Here is a 25,155-nt window from a genome sequence, read left to right as displayed (position 1 = left end):
CCAGATCTGCCAGGACTCCGCTGATGCTGAAAACCTGCATCCCAGGGCCCGCCCCAAGCCCTGAGGTTCTGAAACTGTGGCTCCAGGGGAGTTCAGAGGCCCACAGCCAACAGGCACCAGGTGTTCTTCCAGCTGGGAACGCTGGCCACACCCGCTGTGGGAAGGGAAGAGCCAGGCCACACACATCTGGGGCACAGCTGTAGCCCCAGAAGGGGCCCTGACAGGCAGCGACCCCACACTCCCAGCTTCCTCCGCTGAAGGTACAGCCAAGTTGCAGAGTTCAGAAACCAGAAACTCTATCCATGGCAGGACACCTGTCCGTGGGCACAGCGGAGATAGATAAACGGTACCCCACGGGGCCAGCGCTGTGGCACAGGTTAATCCTCCACCTGCAGCACCGGCATCCCATACAGGTGCCAGTTCTAGTCCCAGCTGCTCCTCTTCCTATCCAGCTCCCTGCTATGGCCTGGGAAAGCAGTGGAAGATGACCCAAGAGCTTGGGGCCCTGCACCCAAGTGGGAGACCCGGAGGAAGCTCCTGGCTCCTGGCTTCGGATCAGCCCAGCTCCGAACGTTGTAGCCATTTGGGGAGTGAAGCAGCAGATGGAAGACCTCTCTCTGTCTCTTCCTTCCACTGTCTGTAACTCTGTCAAATACATAAATAAAACCTTTAAAAACAAATTTAAAAAACAGGTACCCCAAAGCCCACAGGCAGCGTCGGTGGTCACCTCACTCAGGACAGGTCTCAGGCTCGTCCATGAAGAGCGACGCCTAGCAGGTGAGGTGATGGCCACACCGCTAAGTCACCCTGTGCGCCCACAGGCCTCCCTGGCTGACCCTGGGCACACGGGGCAGCCAGGGTCCACACAGAGGTGCTCTCTCCTGCCAGGCCCCAGGCCCAGAACCCCCAGAGAGCGGCTGCGGGGCAGCTCATGCGGTGCACACGCTCTGCACTTCAGCCCGGGAGGTCCTGCCGGCTGGTGTCACTGACCGACGCGTCCAGCCCCAACACGCCGGGCTGTAGGCCCACACTAAGGCACTGCCCACGGTCATTTCCAGCACTACCCACCTGGAACAGGGCCTAGGGCACCGGTGTAAGGTAGGAGCTGACGGTGCTGTCCCCCAAGGAGCTGCAGGGGCGCACACAGCTCCCTGCCAGGCCTGTTTGGTGACAGCACCATGGGAAGGGGTGCGTGGCCTGGGGCTATTTCCAGTGGCTCCCTGACGGCACACAGCAGAGCGGCAGGCCCAGGCCCAGAGCACAGCCAGGAAGGAGCCCCTGGAAATGCAGCCCTGGGCTGTGGCAGCGGGGCTGGCGTTAGCAGGGTGAGCCAGCGACACCACCCCATGAGCACCCCCTGCTCAGCCCGGACCACTTGGTGACGCTGGCCGCCTGTGGGGTGCCTGCAGCTATGCAGCTCGGAGCTATGAGGTGACGCCAACCATGCGAGTGAGGCAGGGACACAGCAGAGAGAGGAAGCAGGCGGCCGAAGCCCAGCAGACCTGTCCCATACGCAACGCGGCAGGGCTCTGGGGCCTGCACGCCCAGGCAGGGGAACACACGACACGCCCACAACCCGGACGTCAGCCAGGCAAGTGGCTCCCGCTCCATCACCTCGCCCTTCTAGGGAGACGAAGATGGCGTTACCTCGTGAAGAAGTTACCAAGCGGTCCCAGGATCTTCAATTTACTTCCCTCCTCGGTTTCGTCAACACAGCCCTGCTGGTGCGGGTCTCTGGTCTCCCTGACGGAGCTCAGGGTGACGTCGGTGAACTGCGGGTCGTCGTCATTCTCCAGGGTCACGATGGCACTGGAGCTGCTGGTGACCACGAGGTCCAGGATGTCCTCGCTGCTGACGGACAGCGCGGTGGACAGCTCCGTGCCCAGACTGGACACGCTGCACACGGACACATGGTCGCTGCGGCTCAAGGCCTTGGCGGTGGGGCTGTAGAGCTTCACGGAGTCATAGCCCGTCCGGGGGAACGTGGAGGACTTGCGCACGCTCTGCTCGCGCTCGGCGCCGCCGGCGGCCGGGGGCGCACAGGACGGCAGCGGGCAGGCACTCTGGAAGGCCCGCTCGGGGGCGAGGTCCGCCTCGGACTGCTTCCTCTTCACGTGGACCGCTCTGCAGGGGACAGGTTCGGGGTTGCCGATCTCCAGGGTAGGAATGCCCGAGTCCACCGACTGGAGGCTGTGCCGGTCTTCCAGAGCACCGGATTTCAGCTTGGGCCTGTGCCCGGGGGCCCTGAGGTTCTGCAGGGAGCTCTCTGGCCGACCATCCAGAACGCCCATCAAGCCAACGCCATTTGTGGAGGAGGCAGGGTTCCCATCAGTCATCTTGGTCCAAGGAGAAACTAAAAAGGCACAAATGTGGGGATTCAGAAAGTGGCTACAAACAGAAATACTCCTCCCTGACAAACTGCTGGAAGGTTCTGATAACCCCCCCCCCTTATTTTTAATTATATTTCTCCCACAAAGAGCTTCTTTAAAAAAAAAAAAAAAGATTTATTTATTCATTCGAAAGGCAGAGTTACAGAGAGGCAGAGAGAGAGGTCTCCCATCTGCTGGTTCACTCCCCAAATGGCCACAACAGCCAGCGCTGGGCCGATCTGAAGCCAGGAGCCAGGAGCTTCTTCTGGGTCTCCCACGTGGGTCCAGGGTCCAAGGACCTGGGCCATCTTCCACTGCTCTCCCAGGTTATAGTAGAGAGCTGGATAGGAAGCACAGCCCACATGGGATGCCAGCACTGCAGGTGGCGGCTTTACCCACTATGCCGGCCCTCCTGATACCAGCGCTGGCCCCTCTAATAATCCCTCTAAAGGAAGTCCTGAGCAAGTCCTACATGTCCCATTTTTTTTTTTAAGACTTAATGATTGAAAGGCAGAATTACAGAGGGAGGGAGAGAGAGAAAGAGATCTTCCATCTGCTGGTTCACTCCTAAAATGGCCGCAGCGGCTGGGGCTGGGCCAGGCCAAACCCAGGAGCTTCTTCCGGGTCTCCCATGTGGGTACAGGCGTCTAAGCACTCAGACCAGCTTCCGTGGCTTCCCCAGGCACATTAGCAGGGAGCTGGATTGGAAGTGGAACAGCTTGGACTTGAACTGGTGCCCACGTGGGATGCCGGCGCTGCCATTATCTGGGGGGCCCCCGGGGCCCTCACAGCCGCCTGTTAAATGACACTAAGGGGTAACCTTGGTGTCTACAGGCGGTCATTGGGAGGACACGGGATTGATTCGGTGGCTGGCACAGGGCTTTCAAAGGAGATGTAGACAGACAAGTGCATGCCTTCTCCCACGCTTCAGGACTCTGCCAGCAAGGACGCCATCCGGTGCCAGACCAGAGGGGCCTACGACTGCCGCTCTCCAAAACCATGAGCCAGAATAAACATCCCTTCACTGTGTCACCTGTCAGGTGCTCCACCGGAGGCCAACACATAACCCAAACGACGGGCACACCTAGCGTGACACTCCTTGTCACCACGGCTCCCGTCGGTCCCAGCTGACGTGTGGGACAGCGCCGAGGGCACGGCACAGGCGTGCTGGGCTTCCTTCTTTTCCTCTGGAAGAGGGGCTCAACGATCAAGAGGTCACCTGTGTCACGGTGTGCGCGCTCCCAACACACACGCGAGGGCCCACCTGCTCCGGAGAGGCCTTCCTTAAGACAGCAAACAACACAGAACCACACACGCCATCCGCGGTGAGGCTACCCCAGCCACATCCACGCTGGCCACGCCTGCCCGCCAGTGTCCCGTCATGCTTACTCATGCCCGAGGGCTCCGAGGTCACGCGGCTGCTCAGCAGGAGAGCCGGCACCCAGAACACCCAAAGCAGCCCCCACTTCTCTAAAACGGTTCAGCGCCGTGAAGGTCCAGGCCAGGAGCCTGGCTCAGTCACGAGAAACAATCAGCGAAGGGAAAATTAAAGCCAGCCCTTTCAGGAAGCAGAGTCAGAGCTGTCAGCTGTCAGTCACACACACCCCCCTGCAGCTACGGGGTGGGGGTCAGGCCTGGCCGGCGGGGAAGCAGGTGTGACTACACCAGCCTGCCCAACACCGCTCCCAGAGAGCAGAGACTCTGAAAGCTGGCTTCCTTTAGAACACTGGAGACCAGCTGATCTTGCATCTAAGCCACAGAGCAGAATAACAAAGAAAGAAGAGGGCCCTAGATCCAGACACTCCTGGGCTAATCCCAGCCCCACTGGGAGTGAAAGCACTGACCAGCAGCCCCTGTCCCCACCCCAGCCTCCCCGGGGGCACCTTCCTGTGAGCTTCAAACAGCAAGTGGCCAAGGCCCTGACAGAAATCACAATGACAACCACTCCCATCTGTGTGTTGTTTTAGCTTTTGTGAGAGCCTTCCTGCTCCCTTATCAGGAAGCCTGGCCTCTCAGTGCCAACACAGCAAAGCAAACTCACAAGAGCAGAAGAAGGGAAGGGGGCGATCTCCCTGCTTCCCAGAAATGAGGGAGCCAGTCCGACAGTGTGGCACTGGAGCAGAAATAGAACGGAGAGGGCGAGCCGACAGGCAGGCTTCAGAAATAGACTCAACTATATATGTAAAACTATATATACACAAACTTGAAATGGGGCACCCTATTACTTAATCATGGTATTGTACTAGCTGATTGCCAATTTTTCTTAGAATTTAAAAACCATTGAGCCTGCGCTGTGGTATAGCAGGTGAGGCCGCCACTTGCAGAGCTGGCATCCGACATGGGCGCCGGTTCTAGTCCCGGCTGCTCCACTTCCAGTCCAGCTCTCTGCTGTGGCCTGGGATAGTAGTAGAAGATGGGCCAAGTCTTTGAGCCCCAGCACCTGCGTGGGAGACCTGGAGGAGGCTCCTGATCGGCGCAGCTCCAGCTGTTGCAGCCATCTGCAGAGTGAACCAGCAGATGGAAGACCTCTCTCTCTGTCTCTGTCTCTCTGTCTCTCTGTCTCTCTCTGCCTCTCCTACTCTGTGAACTCTGACTTTCAAATAAAATAAGTAAATCTTCATTTAAAAAAACCACAAACACACACATCATACTCCAACCAAGCAAAAATACAGACACAATTAGTTTAATAACAGATGCAAAATTAAAAGGTGCTGCAAACAAGGAACTGTTTCCCTACCTATGAAGAAAAAAATTAAAACCAAGTCCATCCTCTGACAGGGTCTGAGCGCCACTCCTGCCCCGCGCCCCCGCCAGGCCCCTGCAGACCACGTTGCGTGCCTGCTCCCAGGGCACCCTGGGCAGGTGCAACACACGAGGGAGAGCGCCATGAAAAGGAAAATACAGCAGAACGCACCTTCAGAACACAGGGAAGAGCTAATCTTTGTCCACGACAAAGTAATTACAATGATCAACACGCCATCAACACGCTAACAGACGAAAGTGGCAAAGAGCCAGGGGGAAACCCTCAGGGCCCAGCACAGGCCTAGCTGCCACCCCGCGTTCCGAGCCACGTCCTCCCCGGCAGTGCCGTGCCACAGGCTGCTGAGGGTGCCAGAAGTCACCCATAAGCCCAGCACCTGATACATGGCGCACGTGCTGCGTGTGCACCCTCGGCGGAGCCGCGAGTCAGCCCACAAGAGACCCTGACGGCAGCGTGCACCCAGGACACCCAGGGCGTCTCCTCCAAGAGGCAATCAGTGCTTGGGCAAACAGAAGGCAGCTGCTGCTGTCTGTGGGACCGGAGAGCAGGGCGACCACAGCAGCTCCGCGCGGCCAGCAGGCCCTTCCCGGAATCACGGGAGACGACAGGGGAGGAAGGAGGAAGCAGGGCCTGCCCAAGCCCCAGGCCCCGCGCGCTCTGAGAGGCCTCCACAGGTCCAAAGTCCGGTTTAAGTTCCTTAAACCTCAGAACAGGGTGTTGGCCTTCGGGGAAACAAACCTAAAAGGGGAAAAGCACTTCCGCACACACTCTGCCACCACGCTCCACAAGGCCAAGGCCAGCTGTCCCCAGGCCCTGACCTGGAGCCCCACCTGCCTCTGTGAGGGGTGGGTGGCACAAACGGGGCGCTGACTCCAAGTCACCTAAAGTCTACACCTCCAGAGCACCATGGAGTCTTCCAGATCATCTGAGCCCCTCCCCGCCCCCGGGCCTGCACTGTGACCCTCGCCTCTCAACACCCGGCTCTACTGCACCACGGCCTGAGCGCTCTCCCCAGCCAGCCGTGTTCACCTCCTCTGAAAAGCCCCCCCAAGTCCCCCAGGAAGCTGCAGGGCCCCTTCCTCCCACTTAAACCGCTGGATCTGGCCTCAGGGAGGGACAGTTCTAACAGTTTCCGCTCGAGCCCTGGCAGGCGTGGGTTAGGGATTCAAAAGTCTGCCTGATGAACTATAACCAAGAGCTATAGTCTTCAGGTTTCAGAAACACACCATCCAAGAGACCTGTGCTGAGCCCTGGTTATCCCAGGATACAAGGGAGAAAACGCCCCCCACACAGTGGCCACAGCACGGGGTCAGCCACCACACTCCACAGGGAGGAGCACCGTCAACATGCGCCGACCTACTACGTTCGTTTTCCAAAGCCCAAACGGCCAAGCGGTAAGCAGCACGGTCCCTGGCACGGTGCCCACAGCGTTGGCCCCAGCACCCTGCCTTGGGGACGCCCCCTTCAAGTTCAGTGACGGCTGCTCTCCCCGTGCCTGGCATGAGGAAACCACATAGAAACTGGGAGTGTGGATAAGGCGAAGCCTTCCTTCTCCACGCCCGGGGACCGCAGCAAGCAGAGGGAACGCTACGCGCGCACCGCACCGACCCCAGGTCCCTGCTGGCGGCGCCAGACAGGGCTTGGGACCCAGGAGTCTGATCTCTCCTCCCGAAAAGCAGTGGAACTCGGCCTTCACAAACAAAAGGGTCTACGAAGCCCAAACCAAACGGCTTCGCTGTGTCCCCAAGGGGAAGAGTCCACTCCTGGTCCTGCTGTCACCGTGCGGCCCTCCCCGCCCCAGCTCCTCTCTGGATGCGGGACAGGAGCCACGCCCCAACACTGCTGCTCCCCGTGGCTTGCAAAGGACCCGGCACTCAGCTTTGCTGCCGAGCCTCCCCTCACCCCGGCCAGCCACTGCCTTCCATCCTAAGGGTCAGGGGCACGGAGCTCACGTCCACCCAGCCACGGCCTGAGGGAGGGCAGGACCAGGCCTGTACCACGTGACACAGTCCCAGCGCAGCACCATGGAACTGCGGCTTGATGAGCACCAGGCCCTCACTATACCAACTCTCCAGTCTTCCAGCACCCTCTGAGCTGCCAGCCCCCGCACAGCCGCTCGGCAGAGCGGGGCTCGGACCCTGGGCCCCCCGGTAAGCTGGGCGGCTTACGAAGGCCTAGCGCAGACACCTGCAGCCTGCGCCCGCGGCTGCGTCCCACAACGAGCCAGACACTCCCAGGGCCCCGCCTTCTCCGTAACGAGGTCCTGCCCCGCGTCTCGGGCAACCAGCGGTCTCCTCACAGGACTGGCTGCCCAGCAGGCCCGGAGGACGGGACGGCGCGGCCGGGCCTCTGAAAGGAGGAGCCTCGTGGACGCACGCGGCCCCTCCACTGTGGGGGCTCCACAGCCCACTGCACACGGCCCCTCCACTGTGGGGGAGGGGGCTCCACAGCCCACTGCACGCGGCCCCTCCACTGCTGGGGAGGGGGCCCCACAAGCCCCACTCTGAGTGTCTCCCTTGCTCAATCCGGGCCCTGGCCTAGACGGAAAGGACCAGGTTGCCACCCACGCTGGGTCCCAGGCCCCAGGGTGACAGCCAGGGCTTCGGCAGCCCCGCCACCGCCCAGGGACCTCGGCGTGTCCCGAGCACTTCCCAGGCAGGGAGACTGGGGAGCTGCCCAGAGCCAGCCCGGGGCTGAGCCTAAGAGGATTACCCCTCCCTGAAATCCTGGATTACTCTGCAGTACCTGGAATGGAAAAGCAGTGTAAAAGCAGTTTGGTTTTTAAATGGGCTAGTCTGTAGGAGAACTCTAATCCCAAGTCTGTAGAACTCTAATCCCAAGTCTGTAGGAGAACTCTAATCCCAAGGGATCCCTGTGCCTGGAACCTGGCGTGTTGCTCTGAGGGAGAGCAGCAACTTCCGGGCACCTGGAACATTCCACAGGCTGTTCAGACAGAGGGGAAGTGGGGTCCCGCTTCAGCACACCAGGCAGGAATCGGGGTCACCCTGCTGAGGGCCCCTGAGGGTCCTGCGCGACCCTTGAACGCCCTCGGGCCACCATGTTCAAGGGCACAGGCGGGCTGTCTCAAGGTCATGTCCTCACGTCCGCGTTCAGTGACCACTGACGGGCCCACAGCATAAAGGGAACCACTCCCTGAGCCTCCACACCGCCCGACCCCTATGAGCCTGCCACGGGCCCCAGAGAAACCCGGATTCGCAGAAGCCAAGGTCAGCAGAGGCTGGCTCAAACCAGTCCGGCAGCAAAGCCCACAGAGCAGCACTGAGGAATACAGCCCCTGGGGCCACGCTGCGTGGCCGCCGTCGGCAGGGCCGGCATCCCGCATGGGCGCTGGTTTCAGTCCCAGCTGCTCCACTTCCCATCCAGCTCCCTGCTGGTGCTCCTGGGAAGGCAGCGGAGGCGGCCCAAGTATCTGGGACCTTGTGCCCACGTGAGAGACCCAGGAAAAACTCCGGGCTCCGGCCTGGCCCAGCCCCGGCCAGTGCGGCCATCTGGGGAGTGAACCGGAGGATGGAAGACCTCTCTCTCCCTGTGTCTCTGTGATTCTTCCAGATGAAGGAACAGATGTTGAAAAAAGGAGGAGGAAGATGTGGAAACGCATATTTAAGAGAAGAACAGAGGGCCTCCGCGTCGTGATTATCGACAAGCCCAAGCTCTCCTGCGCTCGGTCTCCCACGGACGGGCAGCCTGCAGCTCGGGGCGAAGGCTCCGGCTGGGAGGCAGCGGTGACGGCTCGGGTGACGGCGTTCCTGCCACCTACACCGGACGCCTGGATGGAGTTTCTGGCTCTGGATGCTGGCCCAGCCTGATCTCAACCGCTGTCGGCACTGCGGGGGCAGGGAGCCTCTGGGCTGGCGCGCTCTGTCTCTCTGCCGCCGCTCAAGTAAATAAAGTTTTACAAACAAGACACACGGGAACAGGAACGCAGGCTCCAGGCTCGCAGAGCCACGGGGGCACCGCCAGAGCCTGTCTCCTTAGGCAGGGCAGGAGTAGGGCAGAAATCCACACGAGGCCGCCAGCGTGGGGCCTGCACGAGGTAAGCCGTGGATGCGGGCTGCTGTTATTCTTTGCTGGGCCCCGAATAGGGACACCAACGCAGCCCCACGGTTTTAGCAACCCATTTGCATAAGCCAGCCAGCCAGCCCGCCAGCCCGCCCGCCCCTGTGCCCGCGGCCTCACCGCCCGGCTTCTTCCTGGCACTGACGCCTCCCCCCACACCTGACCTGCGGCACTGCCCGAGCTGTGGGCCGCACGGTCCCCTGTGGACGCCGGGCGATCAGCCAAGAGCCGGCCTCTCCACTCCACCACCACGAATTCCGAAGCCCAAGGAACTTCTCCATCCCCGGTCCTAACACCCCTCTCCTAAGATGCCCGCTCACACACTGCGCACGGCAGATCCTGGCCACGGTCCCCGCGTGGACACCGGGGCCGTGAGGGCCACACGCTCCACAGGGGCCCACTGTTGGGGGAAGCAGAGGCCCGGGGGACAGCAGCCACCCCGTGGACGAGGACCCTAGGGAGGCCAGGGGGCTGGGTGGGCTGTGAGCACCCAACAGGAGCCCGGCCCGGCCACCCCAGCGCGGCCCCGCCTCGGCCTCTCTCATCTGGGCTGCTCGGAACCAGAACCTCGGCTCGCTGTTTCCAAGGCTGAATCCACGCGCTGCCCCTCCCGGGCCTCCTCAGCGTTTCAAGGGGTCAAACCTGAGGGAGACCGCCGGGGGAGGGGCACCCAGGCGGCCGGGTGGCCTTGGGGCTCCGGGAAGAGGCACCCGAACTGGGCTGCACGGGCGATCGGCCGCACAGGTGTTCCACGCTGCTGGCCGCGGGGAGCACCTGCCACGTCCTGCGCGCACCTGGGCAGGGTGCTCTGGCCGCGGGGCACCCAGGCCTCAGCAAGTGCGGTGCCCGCGGAGCCTGTCCACGCAGGACTCCCGCTCCCACGCCGCGCGAAGCAGCCAGGACGCGGTCACGGACCCCCCCCCCCCCGCGGGCCGGGGCTCCACGCAGTCTGCGGGGCCAGGCCGTGCGGGCAGGGGGCAGCCGCCCGCCCCCGGGCGCCACGCTCTCCGCGGCTCGGCCTGCGTGGGGCCGGGGGCTCTGAGGAGCTGGGGTCCCGCGGGCCGAGCGCAGCGCGCGCCCGGCGCACTGCCGCCTTCGCGTCGGAGGCGAAAAACTTTTCCTCAAGTCCCGGGAAACGAGCGTCAGAGCGCGCTGCCGCCGAGGGGCCCGGGCCCCGCGCGCCGTGCGGCCGTGCGCGGAGGGCCCCTCGCCTCCGGCCGCCTCCCGCGCCCGCCGGCCGCGGCAGGTGGCAGGGGGCCCCGCGCGCCTCTGCCCTCCTCCGCGGCTCGCGGCCGGCCCCGGGGAGGCCCTCCATACCGGAGTCAGCTCGGCTCCGACGCCATTCCCGGGGCCTGCGGGCCAGCAGCCCAGACCCCGCGGCCGCCGCAACTTGGGAGCGAAGACGCCGGGCGCGCGGCAGGCGGCGGGTCCGGCCGGCAGGTGCGCGCGGGCCGCCCGCAGCGAACAGCGGCCCGCGCTTCGCCCCGCCCCGCCCCGCGCGCTCGCCCCGCCCCCACAGCCCGCCACGCCCCGTCCCGCAGGCTCGCCACGCCACGCCCCGCGCTCGCCACGCCCCCGGCCGGCCCGCGTCCGCTCTTCCGCCCGGGCCGTCGCCCCGCCCCGCGCGCCGCGCCACGCCCACACGCTCGCTCCGCCACGCCCCGCGCTCGCCACGCCCCCGCCGGCCCGCGTCCGCTCTTCCGCCCGGACCGTCGCTCCGCCCCGCGCGCCGCGCCGCGCCACGCCCACACGCTCGCTCCGCCACGCCCCGCGCTCGCCACGCCCCCGCCGGCCCGCTTCCGCTCTTCCGCCCGGGCCGTCGCCCCCGCCGCGGCCGCGCCAGCACGCTCTGTGCTCGACGCTCTCCTGCTGCCCCTCCTCCCGCCCGCTGGCCCGCCAGCCGCGAGTCTGGGAGCGGCGTCGCCGGCGCTTTTCTGTCCCGAGGGCCACGCAGAGCCCCGAGGGGAAGCGCCGAGGGGGCCTGGGTCCTCTCAGAGCCCCCGCGGACACCTGCCAGGGGCCCCTACCTGGTCGGCTCCGCCCGCGGCCATCTTGGAAGTGGGAAGCGGCCGGGAGGGGGAGGGGCGCGCGCGGGCAGGACCCAGGCGTGGGCAGCCGATCGGCGGAGCGCATCGATGGGCCCCGCCCCCGCCGGCGGGGCGGCCGCGGTGGGTGAGCGAGGGCTGGGTGCCGGCGGGGCGGCCAAGCCGGCCTGCACGTAGGCTTCTCCTGTGTTCTAGCATCCCAGAGCCCAGGCAGCGCCCCCGGCCCACTGAATCCGTGGATACCGCGTGGTGCCTAGGGCGTTCGGCTTAAACTTTGCAAAAACTCAGAGAAACGGAATTTTTTTAAAAGGTTTATTTATTTGAGAGGCAGAGTTATAGAGGGGTTTTTCATGTGCTGGTTCACTCCCCAGATGGCCGCAGGGGCCGGAGCTGCTGCTGGGTCTCGCGCGCAGGTGCAGGGGCCCAAACCCTTGGGCTAGCTTCTGCGGCCTTCCCAGACCGTTAATGCGGAGCTCGAGGAGGAGCAGCCGGGACTCGAACCTGCGCCCGTTTGGGATGCTGGTCCGCAGCGCCCACCAAACAGCAGCTTTGCAGGCCGGGAAGCTGACTCGCAGGTGAAGTCCCGGCCCGGATCTGGAGGCCTGAGCCCCTGGGGTCCGGGTTGTGGCCAGCGGCGCTGGATTCACACCTGGTGTGGGCCGCAGGCTGAGGGAGTTACTGTGGGGGCCGCATCGGGGTGCGCAGAGCTGCCGGGTGCGGGGAGACCTGGGGCAGGCACCGGCCCTCGGGGACGGGCCAGGCGGCCCGGCCTTGGCTTTCCTTCCCAGCTCCTGGCCCGAAAAATTCTTAGCACTCAGTAAGGTGGCAGGAGGGTGAGAATTTTTTTTTAAGATTTATTTATTTGAAAGTTACATAGAGAGAGGCAGAGGCAGAGGGAGCGAGCTCTTCCATCTGCTGGTTCACTCCCCATTGGCCACAATGGCTGGAGCTGTGCTGATCTGAAGCCAGGAGCCAGGTGCTTCTTCCAGGTCTCCCACACAGGTGCAGGGGCCCAAGCACCTGGGCCATCCTCCACTGCTTTCCCAGGCCAGAGCAGAGAGCTGGATTGGAAGAGGAGCAGCTGGGACTAGAACCGGCGCCCATATGGGATGCCGGCACCGCAGCCGGTGGCTTTACCCGCTACGCCACAGCGCTGGCCCCAAGGGTGAGAATTTTTAAAAGGCATTGCCTCGATAGAAAACATCACTGTTGGGGCCTAGCGGGTTAGGCTGCTGCTGCTTACAACCCGGCATCCCTTATGGGCACCGGTTCAAGTCCCGGCTGCTCCACTTCAGACCCTGCATGGGAGACCCGGAAGAAGCTCCTGGCTCCTGGCTCCTGGCTCCGGATCAGCACAGCTCCGGCCGTTGCATCTGGGGAGTGAACTAGCGGATGGAAGATATTCTCTCTCTCTCTCTCTCTCTCTCTCTCTCTCTCTCTCTCTCTGCCTCTGTCTGTATCTCTGCCTCACAAATAAATAAATCTTAAAGAACTGCTCACACAGGTGCATAATAGCAGCTTTGTAACCCTAGGACTTGTGTTGGTTTCCAGTGAAAACGACCCCAGGTCTCCCGCGGAGCCCAGCACGTTGTGGGTAACCGAGGGGCTGCCTCAGCCCTGGCTTAATCCGGAGTTAATGCTGATCTGGAGACCCCCCACCCTTTCCGGCCGGGATGGTCTTAGGGTCCTGGAACCCTCCAGCGTGGAGCAGACCCTGTGGCACTGCGGGGTCAGCCATCTTGGGATGCCCACGGCCCAGGCTGGGGGCCACCTCTGCCTCCGGTCCAGCTTCCTGCCGGTGACTTAGCCCCACCACCCACGAGACCCCCATGGAGCGCCTGGCGTCCGGCTAGCGGTTGCAGGCATTTGGGCGTTAACTAGCAAATGGAAGACCCGCCACCCCCCGCCAAGGAAGTTTAAAACACTTTTTTAAAAGCCTACAGTGACAGTAACCATTGTCCTTTATCCGGAACCAGAAGTTGGGGGCACACGCGTTTGCGCTTGGCGCCCTCTGCCTGCCTCTCCCTGGCCCCAGAGCGCCAGGCCAGTGCACTGGACCTGTGCCTGCTCCCTGGCGGCTCCCGGAAGTGTTCTCGCGGAGTGCCCAGGGCAGCCGGAGGCTGACAAAGGCGCGGTGAGCGCCACTTAGCTCTGTGGCTTCCCCTAGGTGCCCCAACAGGGAGCCACCAGCACCTGGCCCAGCAGTCTGTGCGTCACCGGGGCGGGCGGCCCCTGGTCCTTAAGGCGGCCCCTGCCGGGGCCAGAAGGAGTATCGCCACGCCCTCCCCTTGAGGTCTCCAGGCTCCTCCTCGCTCACCAAGGTGAGCAGACACCCAGGGACCCGGAGCCCCCGGCTTGTAAAGCAGGCGTGCCGTGCCCAGGGTGTCCAGCACGTGCCGGGCAGCGGGGACGCCGAGTGGCCGGCCACCCCTGGCCCCCACCCTCGACGGGCTCCCCCCGCACGCAGCCATGTCCCCTTGCCAGGAAAGTGTTACGATCTGATGCCGACCTGGGGAGGGTTGTCGCCAAGGCGGCGGTGCTGCCGGGCCCTCGGGGGTCACCACGCCCACCCTGTGATTACTCAAAGGGAAAACCAACCCAGAGGCTGAGGAAGGGGCGCTCATTGCCCCCCTCCTCACACACACACAGTCTGCCTCCCGACAGAGCTCTGGACAGGCGCCCGGGCTTGCAGGCTGGTCACCACGGCGGCCGCAGTCCGGCCCCAGCACCTGCCACGCTGGGGGCAGTGACACGCTTTGCAGGCGCCAGGAGCCAGGCCACTCACTCGCGCAGCTCTGACCTACCGTCCAGGGGCTCTGGCCCGGCCACGGTCCTCCCTCCCACCTCCTTGTCCCTGGTTCCTGCCAGGGCCCAAGGCACGAATAAAAATCACAGCACGCGGAAGCCCAGCGTGGCAGTGGCCGTCAGCAGGGGCACAGGCCCGTGGACTTGCATTGACCGATTCCACAGGGGCTTCCCTGTGGCCCACAGGCTCGTGGCACCCCACGTGGACCAGCACCACACCTCCCAGGGATCCCTCCCCCACCATGGAGACGGGGGTTCTCGTTTTTAGGAGACCAAGCCTGGAATTTTAGTTTCTCTTGCTGGTTCTGAAAATTGATCCGGATGAGGACAAAAACCAAAGCAGGCGGAGCCTGGAGAGCTGAGCTGGCCAGCGGGCAGCCTTGCGGGGGGCACGCGGGAGAGGCCGGAGTCGGAGCCGGGAGAGCGTCGCCTTTGTCACCCCGACTCCCCCCCCAGAGCCGGCGCTGGGGTTCAGCACCCTGCAAGGCAGCTGTCCTGACAGAAGCCCCCCAACACGCCGGCAGCCGGCTGTAGAGGCGCATCGCAGTGCTTGGCCGAGCGTGGACATGGCGTAGAGGCCCAGCCCCGAGAGCAGGGTGAGCCATGCAAGGACCCAGGGCAGCGGCCGGCCAGCTTCCCAGGATGGTCTGCCGCTCGGAGAACACGCCTGGTCCACACAGTGATAGTGGGCGTCGCCAAAGCACAGGAAAAGCCCTCACCCACGGGGATCAGAACAAGGGTCTGCGCACCCCCGACTGCTCTGTCCCTACGGAGTTTGTGCTTTTATCATTGTTAAAGAGTATTTATTTATTTATGAGGCAGAGGCAGAGGGAGAGATCGCTCCCCAAATGGCTGCAACAGCCGGGGCTGGCCAGGCCCGAAGCCAGGAGTTTCATCCTGGACTCCCCGGGTCCCGAGTGCCACCCAAGTGTGTGTGAGTGGGTCAGCCATCAGATCGCATAACACTTTCCTGGCAAGGGGACGCGGCTGCGTGCTGGGGGAGCCCTTCGAGGGTGGGAGCCGGGGGCGGCTGGCCACTCGGTGTCCCCACTGCCCGGCAGGTTATGGACACCCTGGGCACGGCACTCCTGATGAACAAGCTTGAGGGGCTCCGGGCCACACAAGATGGCACTTGGGCCATCCTCCACTACCTTCTCAGGCCATCAGCAGAGAGCTGGACCGAAGTGGAGCAGCCGGGACTCGAACTGGCGCCATATGGGAAAGTGGTGGCTTAACTCGCTGTGCCACAGTACTGGCCCCAGCCTTTACAATTTTCCACAGCAAAGCACAGAGATGTGCCGTGTGCTTGCCGGGCACCTGGAGACCAAGGGCGGCATAGCTGCCGGGGCCGTGGGACGGCAGCTCTGAGCCCTGGGCTCGGAAGCCTTGAGCTAAGTGGGACAGGCAGCATGCCCACTGGCGCCAGCAGCACTGGGCAACAGAGCCGTGTGGCCTGTGTCCCCCATCTCTAACCATCCGGGCGGCCACTCACGCCAGAGCAGAGAACGAGCCACAGTGTAGCAACAGGGAGGAGCCCGAGGGAACCCCCGGCCCAGCCCTAAAGCCCGAGGGTCCCCCCCCCCCCGGCCCAGCCCTCAAGCCCGAGGGTCCCCCCGCCCAGTCCCCAAGCCCGAGGGTCTCCCCCGGCCCAGTCCCCAAGCCCGAGGGTCTCCCCCCGGCCCAGTCCCCAAGCCCGAGGGTCTCCCCCGGCCCAGTCCCCAAGCCCGAGGGTCTCCCCTGGCCCAGTCCCCAAGCCCGAGGGTCCCCCCCCCTCCCGGCCCAGTCCTCAAGCCGGAGGGTTTCCCCCCGGCCCAGCCCTCAAGCCCGAGGGTCCCCCCCGGCCCAGCCCTCAAGGCCTTCGGGCTCCAGGTGCTCAGCACAGGCGGCGCCTGGGGGCGGGGCTCCGGGCCACAGCCCGCCACAGTGGAATTTTCCAAATCGCCTTGTTTCTAAAGGCATCCCGGGCGCCGTCCAAAAGCAGAGCCTGATTTAGAAGCACGGATCAGGTCTCACGTGGGGCCGCGGGGGAGAGGTGGGCAGGGGATGTGGCCCAGCTGCCTCCCGTCCCCGCACCGCGGGCCCTGGGAGGCCCTTTAGGTCCCAGGCTCGTGCCGCCCTGCACCTGCTTTGCGCCCCCCAACACCTCGCTCCCTGGATTCTGCCCCCGTCTGTGCCCCTGACGTGCCCTCCTGCCCTCCTGGTCCCAGCCCCCCCGTCTGCGCCCCCAGGCTGCCTGGGCACTGCCCCCACGTGCCCTCCTGCCCTCCTGGTCCCAGCCCCCCCGTCTGCGCCCCAGGCTGCCTGGGCACTGCCCCCCATGCCCTCCTGGTCCCAGCCCCCCCCGTCTGCGCCCCCAGGCTGCCTGGGCACTGCCCCCCCATGCCCTCCTGGTCCCAGCCCCCCCGTCTGCACCCCTAGGCTGCCTGGGCACTGCCCCCACGTGCCCTCCTGCCCTCCTGAGTCCCAGCCCCCCCATCTGCGCCCCCAGGCTGCCTGGGCACTGCCCCCCCATGCCCTCCTGGTCCCAGCCCCCCCGTCTGCGCCCCCAGGCTGCCTGGGCACTGCCCCCACGTGCCCTCCTGGTCCAGCCCCCCATCTGCGCCCCCAGGCTGCCTGGGCACTGCCCCCCACGTGCCCTCATGCCCTCCTGGTCCCAACCCTGAGCCCTGCAGTGTGGGGGCTCCCTTCTCTGGGCCACCGTGCGCCGTGGTGCTTGTTCAGGGGTGCCCTCCAGGAGGTGAGGCCCTGCCCGGGAGTGCACCCCACTTTTCCCAGCCCCTAGAGAGCACAGCTTCAGCTCAGATGGCCCCGGGCTGAACTCCAGCTCCGTCACTGCTGTGTTAACCTCTCTGCCTCCTCTCTCAGAAGAGGGGTGGCCCAGCTGGCAGGTCGGGGAGGGCTCAGTTCAGCCCCAGTCTTCCGGCCGCACTGGCCTGCCCCGCGCTGCCAAGCTCCACGCCCCCTCCCCCTCCTCCCCCAACCTCAGACCCCCTCCCCCTCCTCCCCAACCTCAGACCCTCCCCCTCCTCCCCCAACCTCAGACCCCCCTCCCCCTCCTCCCCCACCTCAGACCCCTCCCCCATCCTCCCCCAACCTCAGACCCTCCCCCTCCTCCCCCAACCTCAGACCCCCTCCCATGCTCCCACCTCTGAGACCTCTGACCCCTCCGCTTTCCTTTCCTGGGCAGTTCTCAGCCCCCCCACCTTACAGCTCCTGGGTAAGCATGTGCACACACACACACACACTCCTACACGCATGCACACACCTCACACACCTACACACACAGCTACACACCTCACACACATCACACACATACACCTACACACCACACACACTCCTACATGCATGCACATCTCACACACCTACACACACAGCTACACACCTCACACACATACACCTACACACACACACACACTCCTACATGCATGCACACCTCACACACACACACTCCTGCATGCATGCACACCTCACACACACACACACACACTCCTACATGCATGCACACCTCACACACACACACACACTCCTACATGCATGCACACCTCACACACACACACTCCTACATGCATGCACACCTCACACACACACACACTCCTACATGCATGCACACCTCACACACACACACTCCTACATGCATGCACACCTCACACACACACACACAGTTGGCTCTAGGTCTCTCTTGTCCCCAGGAACTGGGTCCTCCTGTCCCAAGGCTCCAGCCTGGCCCACCCCGCCCCCTGCGCCCCGGGCACGGCACGTTCTCATGTTCTCAGCTCCCACAAACACCGCCCTGGGCTCCGTCCTGCCTTTCTCTTCCCAAGAGCAGCTGCCCAGCTCCCCGCCTGCCCACCGGGGTCTCAGGCCTGCCGGCCTCCCCTCCCACAGACCGTGCCTGGCAGCCGTGACACCCAGGTGAGCAGCAGGCACGGCTCTCTCTGCCCAGGAGCCCAGGGGAGACCTGGGTTCCACTCAGCTCCGCCTGGCACTGGCCATGCACTGCATGGGGACCGTGTGTGGCAGCATGGGGCAGAGTGGTTGGAGCGCGAGTCTTAAAAAAGATTTATTTATTTGAAAGGCACAGAGACATAGAGAAAAGGGGAGAGAGAGAGAGAGAGAGACAGAGAGAGAAATATATCTGTGCGTGGGTTCACTCCCCAGATGGCCACAACAGCCAGGCTGGCCCACAGGGCTTCCTCTCCTACCCAATTCAGGCAGTTTCCAAACCAACCTGGCCGTCAGCCTTCGCCCACCCTCACTGCCCTGGCCCCCTGCCACAGGCCTCCCTGGACTGCGGCTGCTGGGCGGAGCCCGTCACTCCCTCCCAGGGGCTTCCAACACCCGTGCCTCCCCAGCGGCCACAGGTGAGCGCCCTGCACCTCTCCCCGGCCTGGGAAGCTGCCCCCGCCCACATTTGAACTCCATAGGATTTGCCAAGAGCCCTGCTTTGCGCGGGGCAGTGTGGAGGTGGCCTCTGGTTTGTCCCAGATGCCACCTCCCCGGCAGGGTCCTGGTCCATGGCCCCCTAGAGCTGTCTCCTGCCCCCTCCACTGCACGGCAGCCTTGCTCGGGGGCCCAGCTGCTGCCAGGACAGGTGGAGGAGGTGGGCTCAGGCTGTGGGGCTCTGGCCTACACACACGCCCAGTCCGGCGGGAGGTCCCCGTTTTCCCCCAAAAAGCATGACCTTCCAAGGTATGGGGTCCAGAAAGCACAGTCCAACAGAGCTGGGTTCCGGGAAGGGACAGGGCATGGACTCACCTGATCTCCCTGGCGACCTCGGGCCCAGCACCCTCCCTCGTGGGCCAGGATTGGTGGGAGCGGGGGCGGGGGGTGGGGCTGAGCCGCTCACATCCAGACCCTGAGCCCCCCAGCAGGTGCAGTTTCGGGAGGAAGGGCCTGGGGCTGTGGGGTTTGGAGCCCTCGTGGAGAACCCCCGCCTTTGTCCCACGCCTGCCTCCGGAGTGGGCTGCTCCTTGCTTTCCCTTCCCCAGAGCAGCCCAGCAGACCCCACCCAGCAGCCAGGGCCCAGTCTGGTCTTGATGTCAGGAGCCTGGAGTTCAGTCCAGGCCTCCCACCTGGGTCCGAAGCACTTGAGCCGTCACCTGCTGCCTCCCACGGTGCACGGGCAGCTGGCCACTGGATGGGCGGTGGAGGAGCCGGGACTCGAACCAGTGCCCGTAGGGATGCCAGCATCGCAGACGGTGGCCTAACCTGCCACCACCACAGCACCGGCCCGTTGATGGGGTTGTTTATAACATGATCTCCATGTTGCTAACTGCGGCTGAGGGGCCACAACTTTGGAGACAATTGCGTCTCTCTCCCGGCTCCTGCACTCCCAATCCAGGTAGCAGGTGACGGCCCGAGTGCTTGGGCCACTGCCACTCACCCACCTCGCTTTGGCCTGGCCCAGCCTTTGGGGGGGGGCTGCTGCAAGGCATTTGGGGAGTGAACCAGGCAGATGCAAGAGCTGTCTCGCTGTCTTGGTCACTGTGCCTTTCAGATGGATGGAGGTACACACGACAACCAAGGGAAAGCTAAGACTTCTAGCCATTCCCTACCGCCTGCCCACCGAACCTGAGATCACACTCCAGGCAGACAATGAGCCCTGGCTCTGGTCCTGCCACAGCTCTGCTGCCTCCCAAGTGGGACGCCGACCCCCACCAGAAGGCATCCCAGGGCCTTCCTGGGCCTGCACCTGCTGCCGCTCCAGCTCTTCCCACACCACCATCCCCAGCGCCAGAGTCCAGAGCCTGGATTCTGATAACCAACCCGAGACTCACTCGTAGGTCAGCTTGCCCGGTCGGTTCTGGGGCGCCCCAGTGAACACCCATGGGGCCAGGCATGCAATTCTTTTTTTTTTTTTAATTAATTGATTTGAAAGAGATAGAAAGGTAGAGCCAGAGAGAGAGGTCTTCCATCTGCTGGTTCACTCCCCAAAAGACCACAACAGCTAGAGCTGAGCCAATCCAAAGCCAGGAGCCAGGAGCTTCTTCCGGGTCTCCCATGCAGGTGCCATGGGAGACTTGGGGCCATCTTCTCCTGCTTTCCCAGGCCATAGCAGAGACCTGAATCCGAAGTGGAGCAGCTGGGACTCGAACCGGCGCCCATATGGATGCTGGTGCTTCAGGCCATGGTTTTAACCCGCTGCACCACAGCACCAGCCCCTGCTATTCCTTTAATCCTGTGAAGCAAAATGCCAGTGTTACAGAGGGGCGCTGAGGCCAAGGCAGGAGCAGGATTAACCAGAGGGCCCTCGGGGCCACACCCTGGCCTCCTTTTCCCCTGCCCCTCCGGGCCGGGAGGCGGGCCTAGGCCCCGCATGGCGTCCAAATCCCCTCCCTGCACACCCCGCTGGGCCGTCTGGTCCCAGGGACGCGGTGGCCCACAGAGGTTCTGCTGCTCGCCTTGATCTGCAGCCAGGAAGGGGCGGACGCTGCAGCATCACAGGGGTGTGGCCCCACGCTTCGGGCAGGGCTGCGCTCCATGAGGCTGACCCCCCGCCCCCGACCTTGCCCACAGGCACCACGTGGTCCTGGCCACCAGCCGGGCAGGAAGGACGCCCGGGGGCTCCATCCACCAGGAGAGCTGAGAGAACGTGACTTCATTATCAGCATGGACCTAGGGACACGGGACAGCCGAGCAGGTCGAAGGCCTGGCACACCACAGCCAGCGCCAGGGTCCCAGTCCAGTCCCAGCCTCCCGCTGGGGCACGTCTTAGGAGGCAGCAGCCGTGGATCACGTAGAGACCCAGCCACGGCCGTGTGGGCATCCGGGGAGCAAACCAGCCGAGGGGACACCCGTCTCGGTTCCTCCGATGGCATCGGGTGCGGGGCCCGGCCCCTGGCACGTCCCTGGTACAAGTGATTCCCTGTTTGCGCTGCGTGGGGCCGGGCCCCAGAGTCACCGCGTCTTCCAGATTCCTTCCCACAGGGGTATGACACTGCTTGCCGCCTGGTCAGCACTGCCGCTGACACGCACGGATGCGACCCCAACGGACTCTGAGGCTCGTCAGGGCGGGGGCTCGGGCAGCACACACTGCGCGCCCTCCGTGCTGGGCCTGGTGCTCCCCCAGGCCGCTGGTGGGGGATTCTCCTGAAGAGCCCCACCCCCACATCGTACCAACAAGACCACGTCCCAGGGACTTTCGTTCCTCCCTGCTTAGCTTAATGCCAACAGGAAGACACCCAGCCCCCAACAGCACCACCGCCTGCTGACCCCCGCGCACGGCCAAGGCGCAGAGGGCGGCAGGAGGCAGGTTTCCGGCCCCAAACCTCGTCCAGGTAGCAGGATGTCCTTTCACGCGCGCCACCGCCCAAGCCTGCAAGGATGAGGCACCACTGGCACCCGGCCCCCCCTCCCCCGCCCAGGAAGGGCAGGTGCAGGTGGGAGGTGGGGCGGGCAGGAGAGGCAGGGCAAGTGGCTGACAGAGCACCTGCACGCGGTGGTGGCCAAGGGGTAGACCCCGAGCAGGCGGGGATGGGGGGAGGAGGACCAGCTGCCTGAAGGCACTGCAGCGCTGTAGCTGACACCAGGGCCTGCGCCGGTTTGTCACGCTGCCGAGTTCCCACCTGTGGTCACTGCAGGTCCGGCAAGGTCTGAGCGTGCACATGCCCGGGGGGGGCCGGTGGGGATGCCCCGCCCTGCCACCAGCGGCTTGTGGCTTGAGGCCTGTGAGAGGATGCAGGATGCAGGCTCCTGTCTGGCATCCGTGAGCACCAGGAGCTGGACCCTGAGGGAGTCGTGGACGGTGCCTGGCCGCTCCGCACAGGAGCCGAGGCAGGCCCAGAGCAGGTCCCAGGGGGCCCGGGGTTTGTGGCGCACGGCCCACCGAGTCGGCCAGGCTCTGCAGCCAGTGCTGGGCTTCCTGCGCCGTCACCCTCGGGTTCCCAGCCTGAGGCCTCCTGGCCAGAACACGTCCGGCCAGGCACACGGTGGGATTTCACGAGCCCTCCGGGACTACGCACTGGGCTCGCGCTCCCCTCTGAGGGCCTGCATGGCGTAGGGACAGCCGTGGGACTGGCTTGTTTGTGGAGACCACTTGGTGTGAGCTGGGCCCTGGGACCCGCACTTGGGAGGCTGAAGAACCTACAGAGCCTCGGGCTCACCACCGCTGCTGCTGGTGCTCCCGGGCCAGCCTTGGTGACAGCAGGACGGCTGGGAAGGACCAGGGCTGGCACCCGCACAGTGGAGAGCCAGGACTCCCCTCACCCAGGCATCTCCTAACCTCTGGGTGCAGCGAGGCAGGCACACGGAAGCACGTGGGGGCCCAGCGCAGGAGCCCCACCCGCACATGCCAGCTGGACCCCCAGGCTGGGTCACAGCGACCTGGTCAGGGCCACACAGTGAGGCAGGAAAGCTCCCAGCAAACACGGGCACGTGGGCTCCAGGTCCTTGGAATGCTCCAAGGCTTTTCAGACCCTGCTGTCTCCCAGGTGGGAGGGTGGGGTGGGCGGGCCTGCAGGCCAGATGGCAAGTCTGCACCTCACACCTCTGTCTTCCTTGGGAAGCAGCTCCGATGGACACCACCTGGGCTCTGTGGTCCCCCTCGGTCCCTGCCCTCCAGCCCAGCCACCACCAGGAGCCAGGGACAAGCCTGAGGAACCGGTTCCTGTCCTGAAGGGACAATGTGACCTCACTTCAGAGGGAGACGGATCCCTGTGCCAACCGTGTGACGGTCATGTGACCGTGGTTGGTGTGCACCACCCCTCCGCCTGACCTACCCCAGGAGTGCAGCCTGCAAGGACGCGACCTTCTGAGAGCCCGGATTCGGCCCCCCGCCACGCCCTGGCAGGTGCACCTCGGCCCTCCCCTGTGCAGGGCCCACACCCCGTGGATCTGTGTGTCCTGCAGCTTCTCACGTGGCCTCCACTGTGGAAAGAACTCACCCAAGGATACACGGCCAGGCCTCCTGGAAATGACGTCCCCGGGCCTGACCCACAGCCATCAGGAACACAGCCAACACCCCCAGCCCACATTTCATGCTTAGGGCTGACTTGGGGGAGATGGAAGCTCCAGAGCACCCTGCCTGAGCCCTGGCTCTCCCCTGTGGGGGGCGGCTGGAGCCTGCCTCTCAGGGCTGTAACAGAATGGTCACAGCGGGCTGGCACGGACTCGGCTGCCACCGGAGCGAGCCCTGTCCCTGTCATCCCAGCCACCGCTCTCTCCACAGGGAAGCAGCCACCCCTGCCCCGGCCCCCCACCCCGTCCCGGGAGGCCAGCCAGCGGGCTCCGCACCGCAGCTCACTTCCTGACCTGGGTGCACACAGCAGGCCTCGCGGGCATGGCCCCGCTGCTGCTCCCAGGTGCGCAGGGCCTGCTGGGTAGCACTGCGGTGGCAAGAGCAGCCGAGTCGTGGCAGCAGCGGCCCTTTGACCTCATGAGGACACTCGGCTGAAGTCCAGGCGAAAGGTGAGCTCGGCACCTGCCCTGCGGGGCGGAGACCTAGGAAGCTGCTGTGCGGACAGGATCAGCATCCCATACGGGTGCCAGTTCGAGTCCCGGCTGCTCCTCTTCTGATCCAGCTCTCTGCTATGGCCTGGGAAAGCAGCAGAAAATGGCCCAAGTCCTTGGGCCCCTGCACCCATGTGGGAGACCTGGAAGCAGCTCCTGGCTCCTGATCAGCCCAGCTCCGGCCATTATGGCCAACTGGGGAGAACCAGCGGATAGAAGACCTCTTTCTCTACCTCTCTATAAATCTATCAAATAAATAATCTTAAAAAAAAAAAAAATCCCAGTGAAAGGTGAAGGCAGCAGTCGCCGTGGCCAGCAGGCACCACTGCCACAAGCCTGCACGCCAACAGAGGGCGTGGTGCGTCTAAACCACCCCAGCTTAACCAGGGAGGGGTCTGCGCTGGCATGGCCACGCCCTCAGAGCCACCTCACTGCTCCACGGGGCACTGAGCCCCCAAGCGGCAAGACTTAGGCCGAATCAGTGCAGCCACACTTACCAAAGCAGGCTCGCCTTGGGACGCTGCCCACTGAGCAGGCTGGCTCAGCGGGCACGCGGCACCGCCCGTCTGCCGGGCGCTAACTCTCCACACGTGACAGCACACCGGGATGTGTGTCGCTTCAAACTCAGGGGGAAAGACTTTACAGAAATGGTGCCGGGTGGCTGGCTGACCACCGGGGGAGAAATCACGGCAGATCCGCCTCGGCCCTGCGGACGACACACGGGCTCCAAGAGATGGACGCTGCAGCCAAAACACAAAGGGTCTCGGTGCGCTCACGGCCCACGTGCATTCTGAAACATCATGCGGGGACTTCAAGGCTTTTTGTGCCAAAACAAACTCATCTCTCAGCTCCCAGTTCTTGAGGCTCGCATGGCGTCCAGGGAGGGAGACACGGGGGCCTACACGGAAACTTCACGGTGCAGACAGCACATGCGTGCACCCCGGGCACCATAAAGAAAAAAGAGGCCATGGAGCGGTGCAGAGCCTGCTCCTCCTCTGCCCCAGACGAAAGGCAGGAGAAACAGCCGAGTCTCGATCGGGGCCTGCGGCGCCGGCATCCCGTGTCGGCACAGGTTCATATCCCGGCTGCTCCACTTCCAGGCCAGCTCCCTGTTAAAAGGCCTGGGAAAAGCAGGCAGGTGGGAACGGCCCAAGTGTTTGGGACCCTGCCACCCACATGGGAGACCCAGATAAGCTCCTGGCTCCAGCCTGGCCCAGCACTGGCTGTTGTAGCCATCCGGGGACTGAACCAACAGATGGACGATCTCTGTCTCCCTCTAACTTTTCAAACAAATAAATCCTACAAAACCAGTAACCGGCCCTGTGGGGCTGCATGTCCTCCACGCGCTGGTGACGCTGAGCCGGCACTTCCCACCAGGCGCCTCAGACAACAGTGCGCAGGGAACCCGGTGCAGCCATGGAGCCCACAGGCAAGGAGGGGGTCTACTGTCAGCCTGCTAGCCCCGGGCAGCGGACAGTGCAGAAGCTCCCAGTAACCCGCCCCCACCGAGGCCAGGGCAGGGCCGCAGACCCTCTGTGTGGGGGTTCCCCCCTGGATCCAGACACCTGCCAGCCCCACTGAGCGCCCCTCTCCCTCCCCATCCAACATGCCGGCTTCTCTCTCATAACCAGCACTCTGCACTGTGTTCAGA

General features: G+C 64.2%; 1 protein-coding gene across 2 annotated transcripts in view; it reads right to left on the bottom strand.

Moving 5' to 3' along the window:
- Positions 1 to 25,155, bottom strand: part of LOC133775271 (TBC1 domain family member 14) — a 213,171-nt gene that overhangs the window by 99,419 nt on the left and 88,597 nt on the right. For both annotated transcript variants that reach the window (XM_062213487.1, XM_062213486.1), the window contains one exon: positions 1,648 to 2,353. In XM_062213487.1, coding sequence (XP_062069471.1) covers positions 1,648 to 2,353 — 706 coding nt within the window. The remainder of the gene's footprint in view (positions 1 to 1,647; positions 2,354 to 25,155) is intronic.

Source organism: Lepus europaeus, chromosome 16 (genome assembly GCF_033115175.1).
Source record: "Lepus europaeus isolate LE1 chromosome 16, mLepTim1.pri, whole genome shotgun sequence".
NCBI lineage: Eukaryota > Metazoa > Chordata > Mammalia > Lagomorpha > Leporidae > Lepus > Lepus europaeus.
The sequence above is the reverse complement of the archived record's forward strand: the minus strand, read 5'-3'. Positions and strand labels throughout refer to the sequence as shown.